The 25909-nt window shown below is 45.7% G+C and overlaps 1 protein-coding gene across 2 annotated transcripts in view; it reads right to left on the bottom strand.

Annotated features, from left to right (window-relative positions):
• Positions 1 to 23942, bottom strand: part of snd1 (staphylococcal nuclease and tudor domain containing 1) — a 142281-nt gene extending 118339 nt beyond the window's left edge. The window contains exons 1-11 of one of the 2 annotated variants that reach the window (XM_076111853.1): positions 23671 to 23942; positions 21468 to 21617; positions 20964 to 21084; positions 20361 to 20442; positions 16910 to 17070; positions 15365 to 15456; positions 14476 to 14634; positions 14268 to 14374; positions 13612 to 13702; positions 8917 to 9021; positions 228 to 329 (exon numbers count right to left, since the gene is read on the bottom strand). In XM_076111853.1, coding sequence (XP_075967968.1) covers positions 228 to 329; positions 8917 to 9021; positions 13612 to 13702; positions 14268 to 14374; positions 14476 to 14634; positions 15365 to 15456; positions 16910 to 17070; positions 20361 to 20442; positions 20964 to 21084; positions 21468 to 21617; positions 23671 to 23745 — 1245 coding nt within the window. In that variant the 5' untranslated portion in view covers positions 23746 to 23942. The remainder of the gene's footprint in view (positions 1 to 227; positions 330 to 8916; positions 9022 to 13611; positions 13703 to 14267; positions 14375 to 14475; positions 14635 to 15364; positions 15457 to 16909; positions 17071 to 20360; positions 20443 to 20963; positions 21085 to 21467; positions 21618 to 23670) is intronic. The other variant, XM_076111852.1, reaches the window with a different exon arrangement.
• Positions 23943 to 25909: the final 1967 nt, after the last annotated feature.

Here is a 25909-nt window from a genome sequence, read left to right as displayed (position 1 = left end):
TCCAGCTAAGGGCTTCAGAAATGTGTGTTCCCTTCCGGTGAAGAGGGCGGGAGAGAAGGGTGTTGGAGCTTATGTACCGCCACCGGGGGAATCCCTGTTTAGAGCTATTGTTTAATCTATCAAAAGCTGATTAGAGACAAATCTAGTTGATCCACACACACACACACACACGCACACCGAGTCAAAAAGGGATTGGGAAGGTTTCAATTTCTGTCGCTGGTTCTTACCTTTTTACCGATGAGCTTCTTCCTCAGGAACTCGCGAGCCTCGAACATGTAGGGGATGTCGTAGAGCGGACGGAAACGTTTGTCTTTGTCCTTGTTCTTCTCCTGACGGGGTCAGAGAGAGGACGGAGGGGGAGAGAGAGAAGACAAAAAGGAAAGAATTATTCGCATCGCACTTTCAAAAGCAGTGTGACATGAACACAGATTCGCACACTTTCAGATGTTTGTTCCTTCTTTTGTTCCTCTACTTTCAGTCCCGCGTCAGGCAGGATCTGGACTCGCCGAATGTTTTTTTGAATGTGTACGGCAGCATTTCGAAACATGCACAGTCGCACAAACAGCTTCCTCAAACACTGTTGTCGTCAATCCTCAAAAATCAAAAGCACACAAGTTACCAAGGGCACGGATGCAACCAGCCAAGGCAAATACACTTTGTGCTAAACGGATGTACAAAGGCGAGCTGACACTATGTGCATACACGGTGGTGCGCACACAGATGTATGCACCACCGTGCACACTCACACAGCAGCACACAAAAACCTACGCCCACCCACTCGGTGACAGGAGCAGGCCACAAATAGACCGTATTTGCATTTTCAAGAAGGAGGCTGAGGTTTTGCGTTGTTCCCGGTGCAAAGAGACAAACACACACACACAGACACAGACACACAGACACAGACGTGCAGTTTTTGTAGGGTCGGGATGAAGAAGAAGAAAAAACATAATACAGCAAATGACAATGACACAGCGGGAAAATAAACGACAGGCGCCAACAGGAGGAGTAACGCTATGAATGACAATACCGGTGCGCTCGCCGTCCCGGCCCCTCCCACCCTCCTCCTTTGAATGCCATCATTATCCGTCATACAAACAGAAGGAACACTCTTCTGAATCAACACACAGGGTTGGATTAATTCCTCATTTCCGCTTCCCTTCAATGGTTTTCATTCATTTTTAATGCCTCTCAAGTTGTTCGGCGCTGCCAGGTGTGGCACACAGCTGGGCTGATGGATGTGGCGAGGAACACATGGGGAGCGACGGGGCTGCGAGCGTGTGTTTGTATGTTGGAGCATGTGTGCTTGTGAGGACAAACTCCACCGGTAAAACAGAGAAACAAGCGCCATAGTTCCAGTGACAATGCCTCTGCACAGAAGGCCTGCTGTATTGGCCCCGGTAGAGGAGCTACGGAAACTGCCAAACCTGCCAGCCAGCTCCTTTTAACCTTGGCAGAAATGTAATAACCTTTGAGTTTAACAGCTTCCCATCCTTCTTCTCTTACTCCCTCACTCGCGTCCTTCTCCTCTTTTCACTAGCGGAGTCAGCAGCCCCCACGTGGAACCTTGGAGGTGAGTTAATCTCACACATGGCCAGCGGAAATCCCCCCCCCTCCAGCGCTCCGCCAAGAGCCGATGTCCTCCATTTTGTGTCAGTCGAGGCTTATTGTCGGGGTCTTTCATCCCTACCGAGTCAGTGGCGGTGGGATGATGACGGGGGCCCTTTAGGAGCACTGCCAGCCAGGAATCCTGAGTTCTGTGCCTGAGCTGCGGGCTTAGCCGTCCACTGCTGGGGGATGAGGATAACTTTTACCCAGCTGGCATCGCTCGGGTGAAATCCTTCTTTTGGACCAGACTTTTGTAATGTCATACATTAAGACAATTCCCAGACACTGAATGTTGGTGTTTGCATTCTGAAGGGCTATTACACACGGCAGCACTCAATTGTGGAGGCCTTTAATGGAGTAAAGAATGAAAGAGGAGAGGGAAAGGCAAAGAATAGGGGGAAAAAATCTTTTTTTTAACTAATAAGCCGTTTCACGGTAGAAATGGAGTCACTTAGGGCAACGAGTGTAAATGTCAGCACTCTATGCCAATTAGACACAAGGAGTGGAGAAGCAGACGACGAGGACAAAAGGTACGTCGCCATCTTTTAGAAGGTCCGCGAGGAAACTGAGCGAGGGCCGAGGTGAAGGAGTCAGGAAGCAAGAAAATGAGACGGTGAGAGGAAACGTTACAACTTCAAAACACAGGAATCAATGGCGACAATTGATTGCAACTGCTTAATATGTCACAATGGACCCGGTCCCCTTTAAGCTCCAAAAGAGTCCACATTAGTCGCAGTGCTATAAATGTGCTGTTCCACCTTGATGAGCAAAAACATAGATTGTGACAAGTCTAATTATTCGACTAAGGAGGCGATTTCCGGACCAAGACAAACTGACATTAGCATAATTTAATTACTCAGACAAGACGAGCGGTGTACGCCATCCTTACAATGTTGTTATGCAGTAGCAGGAAGGATACAGAGAGGAGAAAAAAAAGGAGAGTCACTGCGATGTCTCAGCCGTGACCCAGTAACAACAGTTTGCTCTCACTATCCTCGGGGGGAGTTCTGTTCTATTTGGGGTAAATTCCCTTCGTTCCAAATTACCAGCTAAAGCTCAGGAATCATCTTTGACCATTGCAGAGGCATGACGCTAGCTGGATTGTACAGTGTCGCAGGGCTGCAGGGGCCGGGCTGCAGAATGCGCCGATGCTACTGCTGCAAGCATTCTGCAGCTTCTGGAACTTCCAAGGGTGAAATCGTGACTCAGGAGCACGTCATGCTTTCTGATGTGTGTGTGGGGGGGGGCGGGGGTGTACAGTATCGGACCTTGCTTTCCCGCTGAACCGATCGGTGTTCTGTTGTGCGTAAACTAGCTTTTGAGTAGAACTACGCTGCCGAGTGCGTGTGTCCCGGACAAAGTGGACATTATTTTTTGATTAAGCAGTGCACCGGAAGCCCTAAACAGTCAACATTTACTACTGTAAGCCCAACAACATTACTCAATTGTGCGTGCATAAACATGGAATGGCTGCTGCGGAGGGCTGTGGTGGAGAGGGGGGGGGGGGAGACAATGCAAGGAGAGAGAGAAAGACGGAGAGAGAGAGAGAGAAGGCGTACCCTTCCTGAAGCGAAGAGCATGAAGGATGTAGCTGGTTGTGATACTACGACACAAAATCTAATATATCTAATCTAATAACCATATATTCACAGTATTATCGTCCATACGCCAGAATACAAAGAAGTGATTAAACTAAACTGACTTAAACTGATGCCACACTCTACTCTAGAGAGACAACCTGGATTCCAGAATGAAATTACCTGTAGTACCGTAACAGCTAACAGCCACTCAATTCACGATAAGCTGCTACCAGGACGGGTGCAGGTGAATTTATTGGGACAGCTGTGACGGGTCGCAGCCCATGTTCCACGGTGCACGGTCATAAATAAGGATGTCATACGATAAACAGCGAGCTGAAAGCAGCGAGAGAGGCGGCCGCACTATTCAACGTGTGCAGTGTTGTTCTGCTGAATATGTTCAACTGTCGAAAGCACTTAGCGGATTTGAATAGCTTTAGACCGGGTAAGGTCGCACATATTCTCAAACACAAAGCCCCCCTTTTATAAATGGCTGACATCAAAACATAATTATATCCAAAAATGAATACTGTAGCCCTCAAAAGCAACAGTCATGTCATCCTCTAATTGTAACCAACACAAGCCAAGTCCTGGCTTTATCAACAGCGTCAGCCAAATAGTGCAACCGGGCAAAAAATATATTCACCCAGTGGTGAGGAGGGATACCGGCTACCAATCTGCCTCGCCCAGCCAACAGTGCACAAATGAATCACTAAGTGGACAACCCTCCTCCCCTCATCATCGCCCTCCTCCCCTCATCATCGCCCTCCTCCCCTCATCATCGCCCTCCTCCCCAAACTTGAGGTGAAAGCATGCGATGCCCGGCTAGGGGCCTGCCGAGGGCGCACACACACACACACACACACACACACACACGGCTAGATGGAAGATGTGGAGGACGGGGACGGAAGTGAGGAGGGAGGCGAAAAACGAGCAAGCCACCGTCGCAAATGGAGAGTAGGGAGCAGACGGGTTCGCCTGCTTAAATACCGGCTACCACAAATAGGCATACCTTGAAATCAAACTTCAAGGATTACTTTCCCGCGTGATAAAAGTGGGCCGATTGTGTTCTGAAGAGCCACTGATATCATCTTATTGCATTACTGTAATGCAGTAGGTTTTTTTTTTTTTTTTGCTTGGAATAGTGTCAGATTTATATTTGACAGCATTTGGATGATTTCTTTATCTGCCGTCATCGTATTATCATGCGCTACACTACAGTCGATCATTTTTGTATTTCCATATTCTACCACGCGTTTCTGACCTTGATGTCTTGGCTGCAGTTGTAGCTGTGAAATAGAATTTAATAGCAAGTCACACACACACACACGTAATAAAAACATAGCACTGTATGACAATTGTTCAAATAACAACGTGCGAAACAACAGCAGCCAGTGCGACAACAAAAAAGGAAAATATGGAGTCGACACATTCCGATGCACTTCGTAGTTATGAAGATACTTTGCCAGACTTTTCAGACCTGCCGGATTCACAGATATGCTAATAAGAGTGCGGCGTCGCGGTATAAAAATAAACCTAATAGTGGGAACGTAAAAAAAGAAGGAGTCAGAAGAAAAGGGAGAGAGAGAGAGGGGGGGGAGGGGGGGGGGGGGAGAGGCAGAGAGACAGGCGGTTTGTGGGAGGCAGCGGCAGACAGGACTACAAAGTCAACACACACTAAAGGCGGACTGTTGAGAGGTTAGGTGGGGAGCATAGTCACTGTATTGGCTTATATAAGGACAGGGAGTCGACCTCCCTCCCTATGTGCTCCATCAGCACCGTCCTTAACCCTACTTAAACCACGTAAGCACACAGATGCATTACAATGCATGAGGGCACACACACACACACACACACACACACACTCGAGACATCGTCAAAGCAGACACGCACACACACGCCGATTGTGAGTGAGTGGGTGTAACAGTGAGTCACTGAGTGGCAGAGACATCTCTCCCCACTCGTGTTTACGCTGGGCTTGTCCTGCTGCACATGTGAGAGGAAAAAAAAAAAAGTCAGGGGAGAAGAGGAAAGAGGGAGGAGGAGGAGAGAGAAGAAGAAAAAGCTGACTTCAACTCCTGAGCTCAAAATAACTCCCATCTGAAGATGTGCCACAGCAGTAACGCTGGGGAGGAGTGGAGTCAAACGAGAGGGAGAGCAAAGAAGTGAGGAAATCTGTGTCCTATGTTTCGCTGCAGCCAGACACCATTGGTCTACCGATCTGTCAGTCTGAGCACAATTAGTATAGTCACGAGAGGGGGGGGGGGGGTGTTAGGGGACTAACGGGAACCAGAGGAGATGGGAGGAGGAGATGGGGATGGCAGGAGCGGTCACAGTTCATCAGTCCACTGGTACGTCGCATCTGGCCTTGGTTCCCCTTGAACGGTACACACACCCGGACACACGCAGACATAAATGGCCTCGCTTGCAGAACGCACGGTCAAACAGTGCACAAACGCATCCGGACGGACAGGGATAGTAACGACAACTGGCAGGAGAAAATCCCCACAGACCTCTAGAGAATGCAACACACACACACACACTTCAGAATACCAAATTCCTGAGTTTGTTTTTCCTCTGGAGATGTCCTGGGTTCATAGATACTGCAATGGTAGCATGCACACATCTGGAGTGGCTCTATATACACACGCATGCATATATATGGCACATGTGTGTGTCATCCATGTTTGTGCACATGCCGACAGCAATTTCCAAGACGTTTCCCGACACAGGCTAATGCAGCTTAACCAAGCATGTCGCTGTGCGTTTGCGTGCGTCAGCCGCGCCGCAGAACCGTGACGGCGCCTTTGTGTCCGTCGGCCGCGTCGCGAGCTCACTCGTGACGGTGTCGGCAGACAGGAATGCGTGGAGCTGGAGGCTGAGAGATACCTGCTGTGACCTCGGAGGTAGCAGTGCTGCTTACAAGCTCGCAACAAAAAATCAGTCACCGCACGTAAATGCTTCGTACATGTGCACTAACAGGATGTTTTTCTTTACGCATGATGGAGGAAAAAAAAAATAAACAATCCTACCAACAGCTGTTAGTCACGGCTGGCAAGTGTCTCTCCTTCACGAATACTTTTGCAACTAGGGCCGGGCAACTCGGAGGAAATCAAACACCACAATATCGATATTGTAGGTTTGACCATTTCACAAAATATTTACACAATGAGATCCTCTCTTAAAAAATAGTTCAAGCGATAGCAATGAAAGGAAACTAACTGGTCACAATGTGCAAAATGACACTAAATAAAATTATATATATATATATATATATATATATAAAATACTATATCTGCAGAGGAGTGTAGACAGGGCATGAAATTAAGTTCCCCTGCTCGCCTAAAGTAACAGCTCAATTGTTCTAATTTAGTGGTCAGACAGAAGCCCGGCTGGCAAATGAGACCGGACATAAAATCCTCCATTCCATGGATGAATGGGGCTGGAATGGTTCTGAAGCGTCCCCCGTATTGGGTCGTGGTTCAGTCCTCCGTGTCATGGTTTCTTTTTTAATTTCTATTTTCTTATTCGAGAGCCTCGACTGTTACGAACGATGGTCAATGAGCCATAAACATTATTCAGCATTATTTTTGGTTTCCCTGCCGTACCGAAGACCCGCAAAACCGAGGCACAGACCGGATTCACAGAACTGTTCTTCTGTCCGTCGTCTTGATTCTACCGCGTGAGTCCAAGGGCCCTTCACAGCCTCAGCAAATCTATCGCAACTCCGCATCGCTGCCATAGCGACAACACTCAGAGCTGAGCCAGCAGCAGGACAGACAGACAGGCAGCTCCTCAGCTCACAGACAGAAATAACTAGCTAACGAACAGCACCAGCAGCACCACCAACAACCATTATCAAAACTCTACTAGCCCAGTGAGCTGGTACCCAGACAGACAGGGTATTTACACACAAAAGAAAATTACAAAGGCAACCACACAGGAGCAATTAAATATGCATGAAGCGCAAGAAATGGCAATACAACACTGTGCCAATATAACACCAATCCAACACACACAAACATTCACATCTGGGCTCCCTGTGACACATGACCGCGTAATGAAGCACAAAACACAGTGCTGAAGCATCTGGTGCAGGCAAAGACAGAAAGAGATGAAGAGGAGAGCGAGAGAGACATTAAGGATGAGGAACCTAGAGGAGGAAAGGAAGTAGTAAAATCAATCAGGAACAGTAACGTGGGAGAAGGAAAGAATCTCCAGAAGAACATGTAAGAAAAGAAAAGAATATGGAATGCAAGGAACAGAAGAAAAAAGAAAAAGGGCAGAGAGACAGAATGGAGAGATGGTTTTTGCCCAGGAGCTTATTACGACCACAGAGCGCTAAAGAGAATAAAACGCACACAAAGAGCAACGGTGCAGGTCAACAATCTGACCACAGCGTGCACACCCGGAGGGGAAAGGAAAGGACAGGAGGAAGTGACTGTGGAGGAGAAGGAGGAGAGAACAGAGGGAGAGAGAGAGAGAGCAGTCTCTCAATGATGCAAGGCACTAACGACGCCGGGGAAGAGAAGGAGACGAGGATGGAGGGAGAGGATAAAACTAGACAGCAGTAAAGTGGGGAAGATAAACCATAAAATGAAGGAGAGAGGAGTCAGTAAAACAAAAACAATCAAGACAGAAATAATAAAGGGCTGATGCAGACATTCCTACATCTGACTTTTACAACTCCTTCAGAGATATGTCTCCTACCTCCTTGAACAGGGAAATGAGACGCGACTCGCTCATAAACGGATGTTACGGTAAACAATGTGTTGGCTTGAGGAATGGTTGTCAGTGTTGAGGGGAAAGGGAAGAAAAAAAGAAATCGACCTGCCTCCCTCTCTCTGCAGTGCTGCAACCACTGGGTGTGTGCAAGTGTCTCGCTGCGTTTGCATGTGCCCCAACTGCGGGGGCGCCACCAAGTGGTCAAAGTTGTTCCCACGGTCATTTTGTGTGTGTGTGTGAGAGTGAGAGTGAGAGTGAGAGAGAGAGAGACTGATGCTTAAAGGGAAGAGAAGAGGGCATGAGCGAGAGACAAGCACGGGGAGGTGGATCGATATTCGGGAATTTGTGGAGGGAGATATAAACGGCTTGTGTTCGACTTTAAATGAAAATAAACCAACTCTGTCAAGACGTCGGAGACATCAGGGACGAGTCGTCTCCGTGGAGCGTCTAATTAATTGGCTGACCACGCAAGGCCACAAGCCCTCCCACATGAGACCACATTCAGTCACTTATTCATACACAAGCAGCCGCTCGCTCTGTGCGAAGGCTGCGTACACGTCGTAGAAATGGAACACGAGTAGAACTGACATTCCCATTTAAAATCAACATAGCGGGATGGTCAGAGCGGTTGGCATTTTTATAGATACTGTTGACGTCGTAAAGAAAGCAGCGGGATACTTCCATTTAAACTGACTCAGACTCACTCGTGTGTGTGTGTGTGTGTGTGTGTGTGTGTGTGTGTGTGTGTGTGTGTGTGTGTGTGTGTAGTCCCGCCATGGTTGCCTCTTCTACACAGACGAAGGCTGCGTCTCAATTCAGCGGCCCATTCGGCCCAGTGACAGAGCAACAGTATGTGTCACACTTTACGGCCCGTGACATGTGTTGTCACCATAAAAACTGACGACGACAGCCAATTACTTTTGACGTAGTAAAACGACCGCGGTGAACTTCTATGCTACACACACACACACACAGACGACAGCAGACAGACGGACAGGTTTAGTTGTACCTCTCCCTCGATTCTAGGGGGCCGAATGCTGGACAGGTGGATGGTCTTGAGTTCTCCGGAGTTCATCTTCACCAACATGGCATCAGCGTTGACCACCTGCATCACCTAGGAGGGACAAGAGAAGAGAGGAGAGGAATTGAGTAAAATAAATACAGAAGGACAAACACTGCTGGGTGAACAAAGCGCCAAAAGGAAGACAACAAACTCAATTGGAAATGAATCTAAGGGTACAAACAACAGGTAAATCCCTCAGAAAAAAAGACTAAAGAAAGAAAATCCCACCCCTGCCGGATGGAGGAGTGTCGCAGCCGAAAGACTAGCATTGCATTTTGGTGAGCGAGCAGATAGACTGAAAGAAAGATGGGAAGTGAAGGAGCAGGTAAAAAGATAAATGGAGGGGAAGAGATCTATTCAAAGGCAGAAGGAGAGTGACAGTGCAGATCGTGCGCTGTCACGAGTAGAAGGCACTGAGAGCGAGGTAAGAAAGAGTGATTCCTTGAGTGACTGAGTAAGTAAGCGAGCTAAGGCCAGCAGGCCAAAGCAAGGTTTGGAGGACAGAGCGAGGACGCTTGGCTATCTGGGGGATTGGCACCGGGAGGAAGGGAGGGAGGGAAGGAGACAGAGTACAAGAGAAAGGGCTTTAAAACACAAACATCCTGTTAAAGATAGACTGGTGGAGCATTAACGCAGCCCTCTGCCCAACAAATGGCTGGCAGGCACTGTATTCTGGAGACCTTTACAAGTGTAACTAAAACCACAGACTAATTTATGTTTGGCATTTAGATGTTATTTCTCTCCGTCCCAAAAAGGTAGCAACCTCAATTTATGGGTACGGGTTTCAGAAGAATATGTGCGGATATTCAAAGCTACACCTGCAAAATTGCAGTTCGCAAGAGTCTAGTATGAAGGAGAAAATGAAGAAAAGCCCCGGCGAATATATTTGGAACTCAGCCCAATCTTGTGTGTCGCAGCCCTTCCAAGCACACTGACAGATTGGGGGTGTAATGTGACCGAGCTGGAGGAGGCATCCAAACCCAAGGCCTTTAAGTAGGCCGCTTGCGAGAGACATGGGAAATCAATCGCCCTACACATGTTGCCACCCACATGTGCATTAAATGGCCTCATCATCACTCCAGCCGCGGTTCATATGTAGGCTGTGCTCAAGCTGAAGTCCCCAAAGAGAGAGAGAGAGATAGAGAGAGAGAGAGCTGTGTTTCAAGCACAATTTGGACTGTGTGGGTGTTTGTGTGGTGGAAAAACAAAATAACCAAAAAAATAAATCCTTTTGAGTTATCGAGATAAAGTTGAATGTTGTTTTTGAAAGTGCGGCAGGCACAAATCCAGGTGTTTTAGGCTGTTTGGGAGACTCGTTATTCCATGAAAACAAAAATCAGACTGCGGTTGCATTTGTCACCAGAGAAAAATAAATTAGACCGGCCCACTTGCTAAACAGGCTGCCCACCACAGCAGCCGAAATACATCATATACTAATCACCGAGCCGAGTGGGAGAGATATACAGAGACATAGGGAGCAGGAGGGAGAGGTAAGCACGGGAATGAATGCACACGGCGACGTGCACGCGGCCTCCACACATTCGCACTGTAACAAGGTCATTTTGTGGCCTGCCCATGTAAATAAAGTGCAAGAGAGAGAGAGAGAGAGAGAGAGAGAGAGAGAGAGAGGCTAATTATCAGCCGGAGGAGGCGAGACGTGAGAGGCGAAGGAAGGAGGACAGATCAACGCGCCGAGATAGAGGGGAACAGAAAAGATGGAGCGAGCCGGAGAGACGGAGTGTAATCTCTCGGCAAATATCACAAGAACAGAGGCAGAAGGAAAAAGATGGAGGAGAGGTAGGGAAAATAGAGCGGAGGAAAAAAAAAAAAAAAAAGGCTTTGCAAAGTAGCTGCCATGAGGGTCGCGCGAGCAGGCAGAGAAGACAAATGGGCGGGCAGCGTGACTCACTGGGCTAATCCGACACTCCAGAGGTGGGGATCTACTGCCACCTTCTGCCCGCGGCCGACACCACATCTGCAGTGGCCAACATCAGTCACGGAGGAAAGGAGGATCTTGGCTACTGCCGGGGACTGTGTCGGGTTGTCAGTCCGATCCATTACGTTGGCTTTAACCACAGGGCCGGGACTTACTCATTACTCGTGTCAGAGCATCTCTCTCCCTCCAAAAAAAAAAAAAAAACACCTATGTGTCTTCCCAGTGCTGCTGCCAGTGGAGATGATTTGTCACCCAAATTGCATGGTTTCAAGTTAACTACTGGTGTTTGTGATGCCGTCATTAACACTTTTAGCTGACATCTAGCCCCGGGGGTGCTGCTGATGAGCATGTAATACTTTGTGAGGACATCATCCGGGGACAGGTACCAATACAGACTTTCTGACCCGATCGCTTGACTGATTTTTTTAACTGGGGCAAAAACCAATACACCCCTTTTTCTCATCATCTTCCCCCCCAACGAGACTTCCTGATTTCTTAAAGAAGCCGTCTGACCTTGTAACCATTCTGTCTGGCTTATCTTAAGTGGAGCATACAGTGTAGCCAAGAGGCCCTCGTGCCATCTCTTTCCCTTTTAACCCTTTTAAAGTGTACTATTCTCTCTTCCCATCACAAATACACACTAGCTTTGCATTTTAACTTCCATATTCTTCTGGATATGGTCCTCCGAAAGCAACAGTGACCGTCTTCCTGACAAGCCGGTGATGAGCGGCTGGTAAAAGGGGGTTTACACCACGTCACCTTTTATCCATCACCTCTCAGGTCGATGGCGACCCAGGGGAGAGGAGGGGAAGGGAAGAGGAGAGGAGATGAGGGGAGAGGAAGCCTATTGGGGCATGGCCTACATCCACTTCACTGGTCCCAGCAGAGGTGGGAGGAGAGAGAGGGGCGAGACAGTCCCAAAAAAAAAGAAGGGAAGATTTGTCAGCAGCATTGACTTGTGGGGATTGGACCCGCTCAGCCTCCTCCACTCTATCCATCACTCAGATAATAAGAAGTGAAAAGGAGAGTGGACGAGAAGAGGAGCAGAGTGCATGATGATGGGATTGATGGATAGATGTGTCCCTGGGAGAGCCGGAGCATTGCAGTATTAGGTGCCGACAAATGTCACAGGGACAAGCATGGGGGGGGGGGGGGGGCCTGTCCAATATGTACTCATCTTTGAAATGGCTCAAGCTAGTTGCAGGGTCAGCGTGACGTTTTCCATCACAACTGTCTCACACTTTTAACAAAAAGTTTTGGGAGTCACATGGTCATCATACCACAACTTTTTAAGCTACCTCAGATCATAGACGTGTTAAAAAGGGGTCTAGATGTAATGTATGGTGCAGGAGCAAGACTCCTCTGTGGCTATTTTTGGGGGGTAGAGCATGGGAAAGAGGACGGAGAAAACTCTTCCAGAGATCAAAAAGTGCCCCAAGGTTTAAGGGGGGAGGGCAGGGGGGGGGGGGGGGGGGGGGGGGGGCATCAGCTGTGCAGTACCGTAGCAGTAACCAGAGAGAGGACACCCAGTGTCCCAGGGATCTTGATAATTCACTGACTTTCACTTCTCATGTCTTTTCATCCTTCTTCCCTTAAGTCTCTCTAAACCTCTCCACAAAAAAAAAAAGAAAAATCACACTTTCAATTTCTTCTTCAACCCTCTTCCTTCCTTTCTTTCTGCCTCCCCCCCCCCCCCCCCCCCCCCCCACCCAAACCTCTTTCATTGAGAGGGTTCAGAGAGATCTGAGAGCAGCTCACACTGATAACATTAATGTTTTATCCTTTCTCTAGCCTCTTCCTTCTGACTCAGGAAAAAATATATACATACACATAGTTTCTTTATTGCGCCTGCTTTATGGCGTGTGCAGTTTATCAAATTCATTCTGTAAGCAGATTTCCAAAGCAATACCTTTTATGTAACCCTCAGGCTAGCCATGCATTTTTCAGGGTCTTAAAAGTTCAGGGTCTGGAGGGAGCAAACAGACAAAAGCCAAACTTTGGGAGGTATTAAAGTTTGGGTTTTTTTTTTTTTCCCCCATTCCTAGAGAAAAAGATATCAACTGAAGGGAAGGCTGCATGTCATCATCAAAACAGATTTAAAGCTGATGTTTTGAGACCAGAGTTGCTTTACTACGTTAAAAGCCACAACTTGGACACTATAATGCGTCAGCTCGCAGTTAAACAGTGTTACTGCGATGCATCAAAGACTCCTGCTCACTTGATTTGAAGTAATGTGTGATGAAAACCAGGAGAGAGTGCACTCATGTGTACTTGACATTAAGGACACTTCTTTCCTCACGAGGCTGTGGCCAATAACCTACGAAGCCAACATCTCTCCGTTCTCGGCTGTTGGGGCTCGTTCGGCGCCTCTCCAGCGTACGCCAGCGATTTGGCCCTAATTTGACCGGGGAGTGCTTAAAGGTAGCCGTTAAGCACTCCTTCCTAGCGCCTTAAGTGAAGGATTTTTATTATTTTTATTCAGTGGGGTGGAGCAAATGTGACAGAGGTACACAATTTGTTGGAAGCATCAAAGTGGCTCCGCTTCTGCTGCAGCGCCGGGAGAAAAGTGGAAACGCCGCAGTAGTAGTGGGAGCGAGGGGAAACAAGCAACCTTTGAAGCCAAGTCATTTGAAAAAGTGGCAATTAAGAGACGCACACCGTCACCTGGCGAGACGCAGCTTATAAAAGCTACTCCAGGACCTCACCTTGGCTACGAACTGCCTGTCCTTCAGGTCCAAGTTGGCTGTGGGTGCCACGTAGTCCTTCCAGATGCGGACCTTGCGCTCTTTGGCAGATCTGTCCAAGAACAAGGTCACATCATCATCATCAGTGTTAGTCCTCAACATCAGCCAGAAACACACAGGATACAAAAAGGGCTTCATCAAGTGAATAACAATTATCCATTTGGCTGGGGAAAAAAAGCTCTAAAAGCTCATTATAGTGCAAACATTCCAGGATGATTGGCCCGTAGTCAGCACTGCGGTGATTGATCGTAGGGAATGAATATCATTGCAGCAGAGAGTGGGCTTGTTCATCTCGAGGAGTGCTGGCATACATTCGCATAACATTTAGCTCACACAATTTATTTTATTTTATTTCTGCATGTAGTTGATTTATTTTGTCGTGCATCCAATCAGTGAATTTCCACAACCAATTATATTTCTGAGCAGCAGCTGAATTTAATAATGTATGACATGACTTGTCTGTCATTGAATAAAATGCTTCGTGATGCGTTTATTAGGAACTATTTAATAAATGCCCTAACTTTTCCTGTGTAGCTCCTAGTATCTTGGAGACCTGAGCCCTATCGTACGGCTTTAAAACAGACGGAATGTTTTCTGCGTGTGCAGTAGTGGCGTACCGTTCAGCAGCTCTGAGGTTCTCGGCTCCCTGGGTGTAGACAGCCATGGACCAGTCAACACAGCGGGCAAAGCCTTCCTTCAGCAGGAGTTCTGTTATGTTACCGTTCTAAAAGACAACGAGAAACGGGAACAGTCAAAAGAACGATTTAAATGAGACAGAAAGCCTGAATTTTTTTTAACGGCACTTTCCACCGCCGGGTGCCTCACCGGGTGAAGGATGGAGCCCAGGATGATCTGGTTGGGGCAGCTCTCCAGGATGATCTGAACGTCTCTCTGCAGGAGACGGGACTCGGTGAAGAATTTGGCCTCTGCTGCGAACGCCTCGGGCGACTCTGTACCGTCCGCTTCTCGCTTGAACGTGGGACACTGGCGAGAAGGAGAACACACATTAAGACAATAATAATCACACCTCAATCAATAGGTATTGTGTGAGGAAGCTCCAATGCGATTTAGATTGCGTCGCCATTGGAAGAGAAGCGCGCACTGTGTCTGCTGAAAATCCCAGCAGTCAACCAGCGCCTCTAGGAGTTTATTCTTGTGTCCACATTCTGTTGATACAATCTGGTTTTTTGTTTTTTTTCCCCTCTTTCTGTGAACGACTGTTATCCACTTTTAACCAGTGTCACCTTGCTGCACACGCTATCTGTGTTGTCCTTTGAGCGTGGCAAAACACCAGATAAATAAAACACAACAGGAGCGACGGGCAGACAAGACAAAGAACACCTCGATACCGATGCAATATCTTTGAGTGTGAAAAAATAATCGCTATCTCGAGTGGTCCATCGTCAATTCTGGGCTTTATGAAAGAGACTGATGGGAAAATTTAGGATAAGACACCGGTAGAACAAACACAGACAGGCTTTTCTTGTTCATAGTAAGACCGGACTGTCTACCTTCAAACACTTTAGTAGTTGTTGTGACAGTAGAAGTGAAGAAAGAGGGTGTGGAGGAAACCGTTTTAGCTACACCTGGACAGCTATTTCTGCTGCTTGCCATTTATTAAGTTGCTTACTACTGTTGTGAATGTATTCGTTAAATCAGCGGCACAGTAACTTTCCACCACATCGGTAAGGTGCAGCAGGTGAGTGGTGGTTACCTTCACTCCAGAAAGCATGACCGTGACCAGGTAGTGGTCGGGGAGCAGCAAGGCACGAACAACGCTGCCGTCTCGCACGTGCTCGATGATGGCTGGAGGGAGGACGACAGAGTGTTAATGTGTTTGCAGAATTCAGGGTCATTATAAACCAAACACATTTGCGGTGAAAGTTTTTTTTTTAACTATGATGTATCACTACCAAAAAAAAAGAAGACGGCATGAATTTTCATCTCTATATTTCATACTGAAAAATGTAAGGCGGGGGCTGAATCAGTTATTAGGCCTCCAGGGTGAAACCTAATATCTGATACTTCCATGTAAGCTGTCCCAAGGTAGTCGGGCCAGATCAATACCTAAAAAAAACAACAACAAAAAAATAGAAATAGATTTCATTAATATCAATCTTCCTTCACCCTGGGGAGACCGTCGAAGCATGTATTCTCTTCTTCCCCACCATGCCCTGCGTGACACTCGTTGGAACTCAAAACTCTAATACCTGTGATCTGCCCGAAATAACCACTGTGTTTTATAGAGCAGCGGAATTGGGATGTCTCGCTGACGGATTGCTCTCCGGTACTTCTCAAAAGGGGAGAAAGTTACGGCCTCCTTGGCAGACTGTGTGTGTGTGCACTTAAAGCGATACTCCATCCAAGAGCTTCATGAAACACTCACTACTGCAGGTCTACAAAGGTGGCTGAAAAAAAAAAAAAAAAAAAGAAAAAAAAAAAAAAAGCTCGATGGTCAGCTTGAATGAATTTGCATGACTGCTGTCAGAGTGCTCAATATTTAGAATCCAAAAATATAGCCAACACACTCCTTCAGTGTTGCTACTGCGGTCAATACTCTTACAGTCAGACGTAAGTAGCCATTTGAGCTGTGTAAACTCAAGGTACATCGTATTTGTTTCTAAAATCATATCACTCAACTGTTGCTCCTGACCTCTGAGGTACTTTAAGAAATGGACAGGATGTGAGTGAAAGGCATTTCACGCATAAATGGTATTCCGGTGATGGGTTCTCTCTCTACACACCTTCTTTCTGTGTATAACTTGCTGTGTATAACTTGTGTGCCTGTATTCGTGTGTGTGTGTCCGCCTGAGACAGAAAGTGGTATTCCGTTTCACAGCAACTCGACGCACATTTAAAAGCGCTTCGGCTGAATTGTTGCTTCCAATTTAAAAAACAACCCCGACCGCCTCTCATGAATAGTAAGAACAAGAAATCAAAGCGTTCCCCTGTTCATTTCACCATTCAATTAAAGTGTAGTGAAATGAGCTGAGTCGCCGCTAACGGCGGTCACCTGGAAATGAATGGAGTGGAACATTACACCTCCAGGAAGGGTCAGAGAGGAGAGACGGGAGAGGAATGAGCCGGTGATGGCTGATAAAGCGTTGTGCCATTAAATGCCCTGAAGCAGATATTAAGAACAAAGAAGTCTTCAACCAAACCAACCAAAAATAAACATGGTTGATGTCTGACAAACGCCTTTCTCCGAGTGTGTCAGTGTGGAGGTTTGCATGCCCCCCCCCCCCCCCGAACCCATTACCGTTGATGGGTTTCTGGTGCAAGGAGTCGACGAAGTTGCGGGGATTCTCTATGGTGTACTTGAGGTCGCGGATGGTGTGTGCGCCGCCACCCTCGCTCCACAAGCCCTTCTTGGAAGCTTTGGACTGGTCCTCCAAATCACAGAGTCTGGCCTGGTCTGGACTGCACGCACGCACACACACACACACACACACACACACAAACACACACACACACAAACAAAGGAAAGTTTAAGACACAATAAAAGGAACACCCGCAAAACACATCAAGCTCTGGACGGCTGTTAACGTGATAAAGTCAGTACGTTGCTTTGCATGTAGTGAGTTAAAGTGTGTTCTCACAACATGATTGTTTGACTTTAACCACTGGCACTTTTCAAAATTACCTTCAGTGCGTAAAATAGGAAACCGAAATAAAATCTTTTATTAACTTTCCTTTAATGGATTGGTTCAGTAGCATGAAACTTGGACTGCTAATAAAACTTGCAGCTGCGTGAAGCAGATATTGAAACTCTCAGATGGCTTCTCACCAGCTTTGAAAAATGAAAATGACGTTTCAGAACACTGCTGCTGCACCAACGCTTTGATAGAGTTGCACTTCTCGCCATTACAAGAACGACAACAACTTGTAGCCAATGCAAAAACGGTATTTTCAACCTCCATCATGTTGGGTTCATTACAGCAACAATGTTTAGCTGCAACTCAACATTGGTTGTTAGCCTCAACATGTACAGGTGCACATTAAAGGCATAGGACTGCATGGGTCTGGGTCTGGGTCTGGGTCTGGTGAGGCGCCAGCTTTGTTGGAGTAAGCGCCGGAGAAAGTGCCGTTCCCGACAAGCTGCACTGCTGTTTTAGTGGCAACCAGCTGATGACCAGAACGTAACCGCTTCAAAAAAAAAATAAAAAATGGATCCAAGCATTTTGTGAAGAGACAATAACAGTGTTTGACGGCTCCTTCAAAAAGCTACCACGCAGCTGGCTACAAACGCCACAATTAACTCCACGCTGGCTCTCCAAATTGTGCAGCCTAATGCTTTTTTTAGGGCCATTGTACAACTTTAATTATATTCATTACTTCAAATGGCCAAACAGGCTTTTGTTTAGAATCAAAGGCTGCCCCATTGATATGAGAGAAGCACTGGTGACTAGAGCTTTTCTTTAAAAACTGAAGCAACCAAGTGGGTCACAATTAGAACACCACACACAGCCCAAATAGCCCAAAATCTGTACAACTCACATGTAGCCTGTTCTCCCGATTGGGCTTTTGGACTCGCGCCCAAAAGCCGCCGTAGAGTTCCCCTCGACCTCGACACCGACTTCGCTACCAACTTCAAAATTCAATCGAAACGGTTTCTTGCCGACTGAGCAACAATGGCGAAACTTTCTGCGAGGAGTCAATCGTGTTTAAGCTACTTAGAATTAAAGAGAGTCGACGGGAACAGAGAGCGACAAAGATAGAGTGAGGAAAAGCAACAATGAAATCAAGGAGAGCAGACGTTGTTAAAGCCACGGAAATGAATGGAAAGCACAAAAACAAGGAGGTTAAGATGTAGAAAGAGCTGCCGTGTGTGGAGGCAGACGATAGTGAACTTATCCACGTCTCTAAATAAACCAAATTATTTTTAGGTCAGCGACGCCTTCCAACCAATGCTTGAAATCAAAACGGATATTGACGGGTAAGAAAGTGCAACGCTGAGCAAAGCTACTGGAGGAACAACGGCCAAGAAAGAAAAATGAACTTTTCAATCCCCCGATATTTGAACACACTGTAGGCTATGTCTTTCATCTCCATGTGGCTCCCTTGTGCAAACCACAAATACTTTAAATAGATACAAAATGTTGAACTTCAGCGAGTGGTTTTACAGCTCCCTGTTGTCTCAGAGTTTCGAGAAGGTGTAGGATGTCTGGTTCCCTTGTGAACCGGACTGGAGGGGGTTCCAGTCCTTGTGAGCAGCGAGGCCCAAATGAGCACGGTTCATTCCCCTCAGACGGTTTACAGCCGACAAACAAGCACTCCTCCGGGGCTCCAGTTTAAAAAAGGAGCAATGGAGGATTATAAAACATAGTTGATCTCCATGTTTATGTGGCAACCTTCTGCTCTGTCGGGTGGGCGTTACATAAACCAATCAGTCAAACTCCCCCCCCCCCCCCGCCTTCGGATTTCATTTTTCAAAAGGTAAGTGTACAGCCAAGGATTCTGACCAAATGTCCGTCTCTAGCCACCTCCGTGAATGGATGAAGCATTTTTAAAAGAAAAGCAGTCCGACTAAGTGACGGAGACGGAGATGAAAGACCAAGGACAGCATCTATTTATGCTCTGATCAGGTTCAAGTGAAACTCAGTCAGATGATGACGCCTCCAACAGCAAACCAAAAAAAACAATCCATGTGATTGAAATGAACACATATCTGCCTGACAGTGACAGCTGCAATATGTAGCACGAAGCTAAAGCTGACAGAGAAAAAACAACTGTTCTGGCAGGTGTGTGTGTGTGTGTGTGTGTGTGTGTGTTCTGGCGTGCTGCTGAGCACTCGCCCCAGCCCTTAAAACTGAATCAGCCGACTGTTTTCAGAAGCCAAAGTCAACTTGTGAACACGTTTATCTGCAGTGTCCGGAGCCATCATCGTTATAATCACCCCCCTTCCATAATCATGATCACATCCTAGTTAGTGTGATCAACGTAGCCCGTCCCGACGGGTAATGATATTGGAGGCCAGCGCACTGAGGGGAACAACAAAGGCCTTAAGTCCTCACTGAGTAATGGGCCTCCCCCTTTGGCCAAATGATGTCCGCTTACACTTAAAGCACCATATACATTAGCGCTCGTTCTGGGCCATTGCACAGAAGGCTTGAAATGGGTCATTAGCGGCGGAATATTCACATCAACTCTGTTCATGTTGGAGGATACAAATGTAGCAGCATGAGTCAAATTGCTTGTAATGTGTGTAATGTGCAAATACTGCCACTGGGGGGGATACACGGTACTTTGTCATAGCGCTGGGTGTGCAAAGTTTATCTAGGGGATTACTGTGCGAGGGTTTCAGAGGGACATCGCTGTAGCAGCAGGGCAATACTGCCACCATCTGGGACACCACGGCTCCATCTCAATCCTCCACAGTCTGCTAGTTGACGACTTATGCACAACTCCCCACAGATTTACCCGTGTTGTGCTGCTAAATGAAGCCATCGTGTGCCAGAAAAGATTTACTTCTCATTGTGTGTGGAGCTGCAGACTGAAACCAGCTTTGAGGTCATTACTTCATAACTACGCTGAACGAGCAAACAGTTTTGGAGGGAAAGCATTTATGGTAAGCAGTGTCTTGTATAAAGGCATCCTTTAGGCCAACATGATCACGGCATCATAGCAGATACAAGACATGCCACAGAATCGGATATGTAAGAACGTCAACGCACAGGTAGCTACAGGTGGCGTAGAGGCAAACATCTTACTTGTTCCCCCTGATTCCTTCCCTGCGGACTGTGGCCAGGCCCTCATTCACCAAAGTGTCAGCAAGGTTCTCGCCTGTCGTGTCTGAAATGAGAGGACAGAGAAAAGAACTTGATTTTGTTTTTAGCCGAGTGTTTATCAGGACCGGTACAGCAGTTGGTTCAGGTCGGGTATTTTGTTTGGACCAGAGGCGATCATGAGTGTTGACATTCAGGATAACGGGGACATTTAGCTTTACAAAATCACTCTTTACAGGTGTGCTGATTAGACCGTACGTGCAGCTGATGAGCTAGCAGCAGGTACAACTTCCATTAGAAGTACTCTGCATTACTGTACCACCGTCAAACTATTTAAAAAAACAAGGTTTTTAAAAAAAATCTAATTTTGATAGCTCAATCATAACCCACAATTTTGGGGAGATGCCCGAGTTGCAATAATAACTGTGTAACTGTTTGATTTCCACATCACATGTATGTCGAATTCATATGACTTTGTTTTATTCTTAAAAAAAGTAAACTGCTTAAAAATAAAAAGAGAAAAGGAACATTTATGCAGTGAGTATTTTTACCAATGTGGACATTGTTCAGACCAGTTTGTCCACTCACCTCTCCCCAGGTAGACCATGCCGTACTCACGGCCCAAAGCCGTCTTGATTTCCACAGTGAAGCACACTTCTTTGCCGATTAGCTTCTTCCGCAGGAACTCTCTGGCTTGAAAGGACCACGGCTGCAACACAGACGGGAATGTTAAAGTACTCTTCCACGGGGCGATCAAATCAAAAGTTAAATAAACTAAATTATGGACTTTTCAAAGGCGTGAAAAGGAAATCACACCGGTGGCATCTTAAAGTCTTAAGTCTGATTGAGCATTGACATGTTGGCATCTCTCGGCTTCGTCGTCACTTACAATCAGGCCGATTCATACATAATTATAACCGCTCGATGGGAATGAGGAGAGCAAAGTCGTGTGACAAATATTCGAAAGCAAAATCTTCTCCCCACAGTGAAAAACAAAGACCCCCAAATTGGAATATCATCGTGAGTGGTGCAGGACTACCTTTGCCAAACACGCAGATACATATAAACAAACAACGGGATAGGGCTGCTCACCTCATCGGGGGTGTCCTTGGACTCGGTCTGGCCCTGGGCGGCTCGACGGGCCATGGCCCCCGCTCGGATATTACTGAGATTAATCTGACGCTCCGGGGGAGGGCCACCTCGAGGCTGGCCCCGAACAATGATGGCGCAGCCTGACAAGACCTGGAGAGACAAAAAATATATATATATATTTAGTCGGCAAATGCAGATACCATCTTCAAATCTATTCATCACAAATAAAGACACAAACACCTGGAACAAATACCAGAACACCCGCATGGAAAGAAGAAATTAGTGGCAACTTTCAGTTTCTATTTCCTCTCAGACGATACACGCACTCAGTAAACCCTGTTATTTGTATTTGCATTGTGGCAAGTGTCAACCTAATAAGCCCTATGGGCGGGTCATGAAGCATTCATTTGAAAACAGCGTAACATAAACAGGTAGACAAATAGAGAAATCATCATTTTTGTGAATTAGATCTGGTTTCACGTGTTAAGCACGCTGAGTGGATGTGCATCAATTTCCAATTCACAAAATCACAATAGCTATAAAATAGCAAAAATCTTAAAAGACGTTGAAAGCTAATGTGGAGCTGGAAAGCAACGTCCCGTTGCCATGTAGACAGTCTGTCATTCAAACGCAAGGTGAGATCACGGCATCTGATAACGAAACTAAATACAAAAAAAAAAGACAACCGACTCTTGGGTTTGACAACCATGGCATTTACACGAATCTGAGCAAACACCTTTTATCTGTGGACTCTCCAGTGTGTCTGCAGGGAGCATCGCTCGGGGCTGTTGATCTAAGATGTGGGTTAGATAAAGTCTTTCATCGAATCCCCACTATCGGACCCACTCGTTCCAAGTAAGAGGCGAAGCAGAAGAGGAGTTGTGATTTTTATACACTGACCAGGCATGGAAAAAATAAAAAAAAAGGCACTAAATCTCTCAATTCCTTTGGTAATAACACACAAGAGTGTCACCGACTCACTCTTCCTTCTCAAGGGAGTGCTTACCCGTTTACGGTAGTTACCACAGTTATAAAAACGCCTGGAGACGAGTGTGTTAGTGTGTTGATTACGCTCTCTGTGATAAAGCAGCATGAGATGCAACTTTTCTTACCAATACTAACATCTAAAACTACAGACTGGAGCAGTCAGACTGTGGTTCTACTGGGCACCGACCTCAGACCTCAAACTACACAGCTATGCAAGGCACTTATATAGAAAATCTGTTAACTTTATCTTCAAGGTTATCTTTTATCTGTTTGAAGATAGTGCCAAAAAAAAAAAAAATCAACGGTGAAGTAACACCGGACGAACAGAGATCATGCACGAGCCGGATGAATGGGAGATTGTAGGGGCAAGAAAGTTGTAGCTACGTGTCAGTTTCCAGTGGCTGGTTTGTAAACCAGCACACTGGGGAAATGCTCCGTCTGTGACTTGAAGTGTCGTAACACATTAACCAGCGCGTGTAATCCTAGATTTCCTCACATTAATAACGGGAACTTCAATCGCTGAAAGATGACAAATCAGCATTTATAGGAAATGTTGTGAGGGACAATAATGAGACGCTATAAGGAGAGGCTTTGGGGGTTAGCTTACACGCTACTTGGCTAAGTACTACTTTACAAATGGCCAATAACATGAATGAACTCAACTCGCGTAAACGCTGTCAACAGCGTGGTCCAGTAGCAGTGCAGACCACCAACTTTGTTCATAAATCCACACTTGCTGGACAGTAAACGATAATAGCTAACAGTTAGCTAATAGCTGGGAAGATGAACATCTGTTAACGTGACAGATAATTTACAAAATGTCAGATTTTTAAATGCAAGTTAAATCCACTTTATCTCATTGCAGTTTATTTTTCACAGCGCAATGTTTTGTCTGTACACTTAAGTTGTTAAATGCAACTATAGCTAACTAGCAAGATAGCAAACATGTGCTAACGTCAGTTAGCTTCAGCTTATTAGCAGGCTAGCAAGTGTTGTAGCAAACCAGCTAACGTTAGCTGGCAGGCTGCCGCAGATATGTGAGCTGGATGTTAGTGACAGTGGTCAGTGACACGTTGCATTTATATCGTAAAAAAGTTAAATTTAAGTTGTATGGCAAGCGATAGTAAGGGACACGTTATAGCCATTGGCTCAGTTAGCACGCTAACTTAACTAGCTATATTCCTAGGCTCACATATTCGCATGATAGGATTCCTACCATTTTCACAATTCCTCTTTGCAGGGAAGCAGCCGGAGAAGGGGCTGCCTGAGCTGGTGCCGAAACAGATGCCATGTCCACCGGTTAGAGATATAACGCCGTTAAAGGGGTGACCAGGTAAGGGAGCTGGGACTCTCAAGTGAGTGACTCTTCTACTGAAAGCCAAGAGAAAAAAGGCTGAACAACGATCAACACACACGTTATACCGGAAACACACTTTGCCATGCATACACACACGTCAAAATCGTTCCGGGTCTGAGGGGCACAATGAATGGGAGCGAATGGAGCCGCCTCTCGACCGCGTAGGCAAATTGAAATAAAGTCTTCCGGAGCAAGAGGTTCGACACGTCAGCATAGCGTTAACGCAGCTAATGCGGCCTTCGAGGTGCGTCGGAAATTGTACGCTTCGATCTGAACTTCACACAAACTCCTCTACAACAAATGAAGCAGACTACAGTCTAGATATTGTAGCCCAACAGTTGTCAGAAAGAAACAGTCATTAGAGATTTGAGAGTAAAGAAGATATGTCAATAATCTCTGTCTAAAAAATGGTGTACTTTGCATGAAATGTTATTGTCTAATCTATTAAAAAATGATTACAAAACAGTTTTCACTCTTTGTGGTTGATTTCTGTTTTTGATAAATAGATTTACCCCAAACTCCTGCATGTCTTCTCTTCATTCTGGCTCCACAGCTTTGTTCCACAAGATTTCAAGACTGAAATAACATAAACTAAAAAAAGGTATTATAATATAATAGTTATGTGATTCTTTTTAATGTCATTTCTGACGTCACAAACACACACACACACACACACACACACACACACACACACACACACACACACACACACACACACACACACACACACACACACACACATAAGCTAGTATGCATGAGGTTTACCAAATATAATGAAATATTTAATGCAAAAGAACAGGACAGTTCATTAAGCTATGAACCCTTCTCACATCAGACATTTTTCTGTTTTGCTGCGGCTCAGTTGTGCCAGGCAGCTCATAGATGTGATTGCGAGTAACTGTGAGTGGGAAGCAGAGCATTGCTGGAAAATAACGTTAATACTCATGGGACCTACTCTAAATATTCACAGGCTAAATACCTTGAGATGTTTTTATGATGCTTTTAATGCTCTGACATTAATTCCCAAAGGGAGTAACTTGTGACTATGAACTCTCTGTGACAGCGAGAGACAGGCAGACGGCATAGATTCTAACTCTCTAGAGGTCCAAAATATCTCCCGTTGGTGTTTAGATGGTTTTAGATTTAGAAAGTGTGAAGGCCACAGCATGCTTCACCTCAAGTTTCATATCCTATACATCTATTTTTGTATTTAAGTATACATCTAATACATTTGTGTTGTTACAAATAGCCCCTATGTAATTACCATATTAAGCTTGGGCAATTAAAGCCAGCGCATCTTCCATTTTTATTACTCAGTTAGCTGACTCATTCATATAAGTCATTTTTATTTCTATACATATAAAACACTCGTAATTTACATCAGTGTTGAATTCGCAACATACTTATTTCAGAAGAAAGAAAAGAAAAAAGTGACACATGAAAAATGATGAATATACAAATACAGAATATAATGACAACATGTTTTTTACATGGCATGATTTAAAAGTGATTGGGCACTGGTTCTCATATTTATAGATACATGAAAAGGTGTTTATACTCATAATGCAATATTTACATGAAGGAAAGCAAACCATGAATATGGCATCAAAATGCATGCAACATTAACCTCCACATTGGATTGAAAGGGCCCACTGTGTTCCTGTTCAGATCAATCTGTCACTATTTTTGCGACTAGAAGCGCCTCTGCGTTATTGAACAGCAGGTAAAGATTAACTAGCTGCACATGTTTGGTGTACAGTAAGCTTTGCATACAACATTAACACTCTTTGGCTAATGCGCACTGAGGACCTCTTCATTGATGGAGGTTTAGAAAAAGTGTACTGGATGCTCTGTTCTCCAATGGGATGTTATTATTCAGAAGACGCTTATAGCCAACTGTTGGAGCGCATCGTTAATGTAGTTTATTCAAATAACATGCGGATTTAGTAATACCGTGTTGCGCAAGGTTTGAAAAAAATAATAAAAAAATTCTACATTTTACCAAATCTTTGTCACGAACAAATCTGACGATAGTTTAGTAAAACAGGAATATTGCTGCTCTGTTTGGCATTTGATGTAATTTAGCCTGTTTGTTATC

Source organism: Anarhichas minor, unplaced genomic scaffold (genome assembly GCF_050575085.1).
Source record: "Anarhichas minor isolate MPS153535 unplaced genomic scaffold, ASM5057508v1 ptg000045l, whole genome shotgun sequence".
NCBI lineage: Eukaryota > Metazoa > Chordata > Actinopteri > Perciformes > Anarhichadidae > Anarhichas > Anarhichas minor.
The sequence above is the reverse complement of the archived record's forward strand: the minus strand, read 5'-3'. Positions and strand labels throughout refer to the sequence as shown.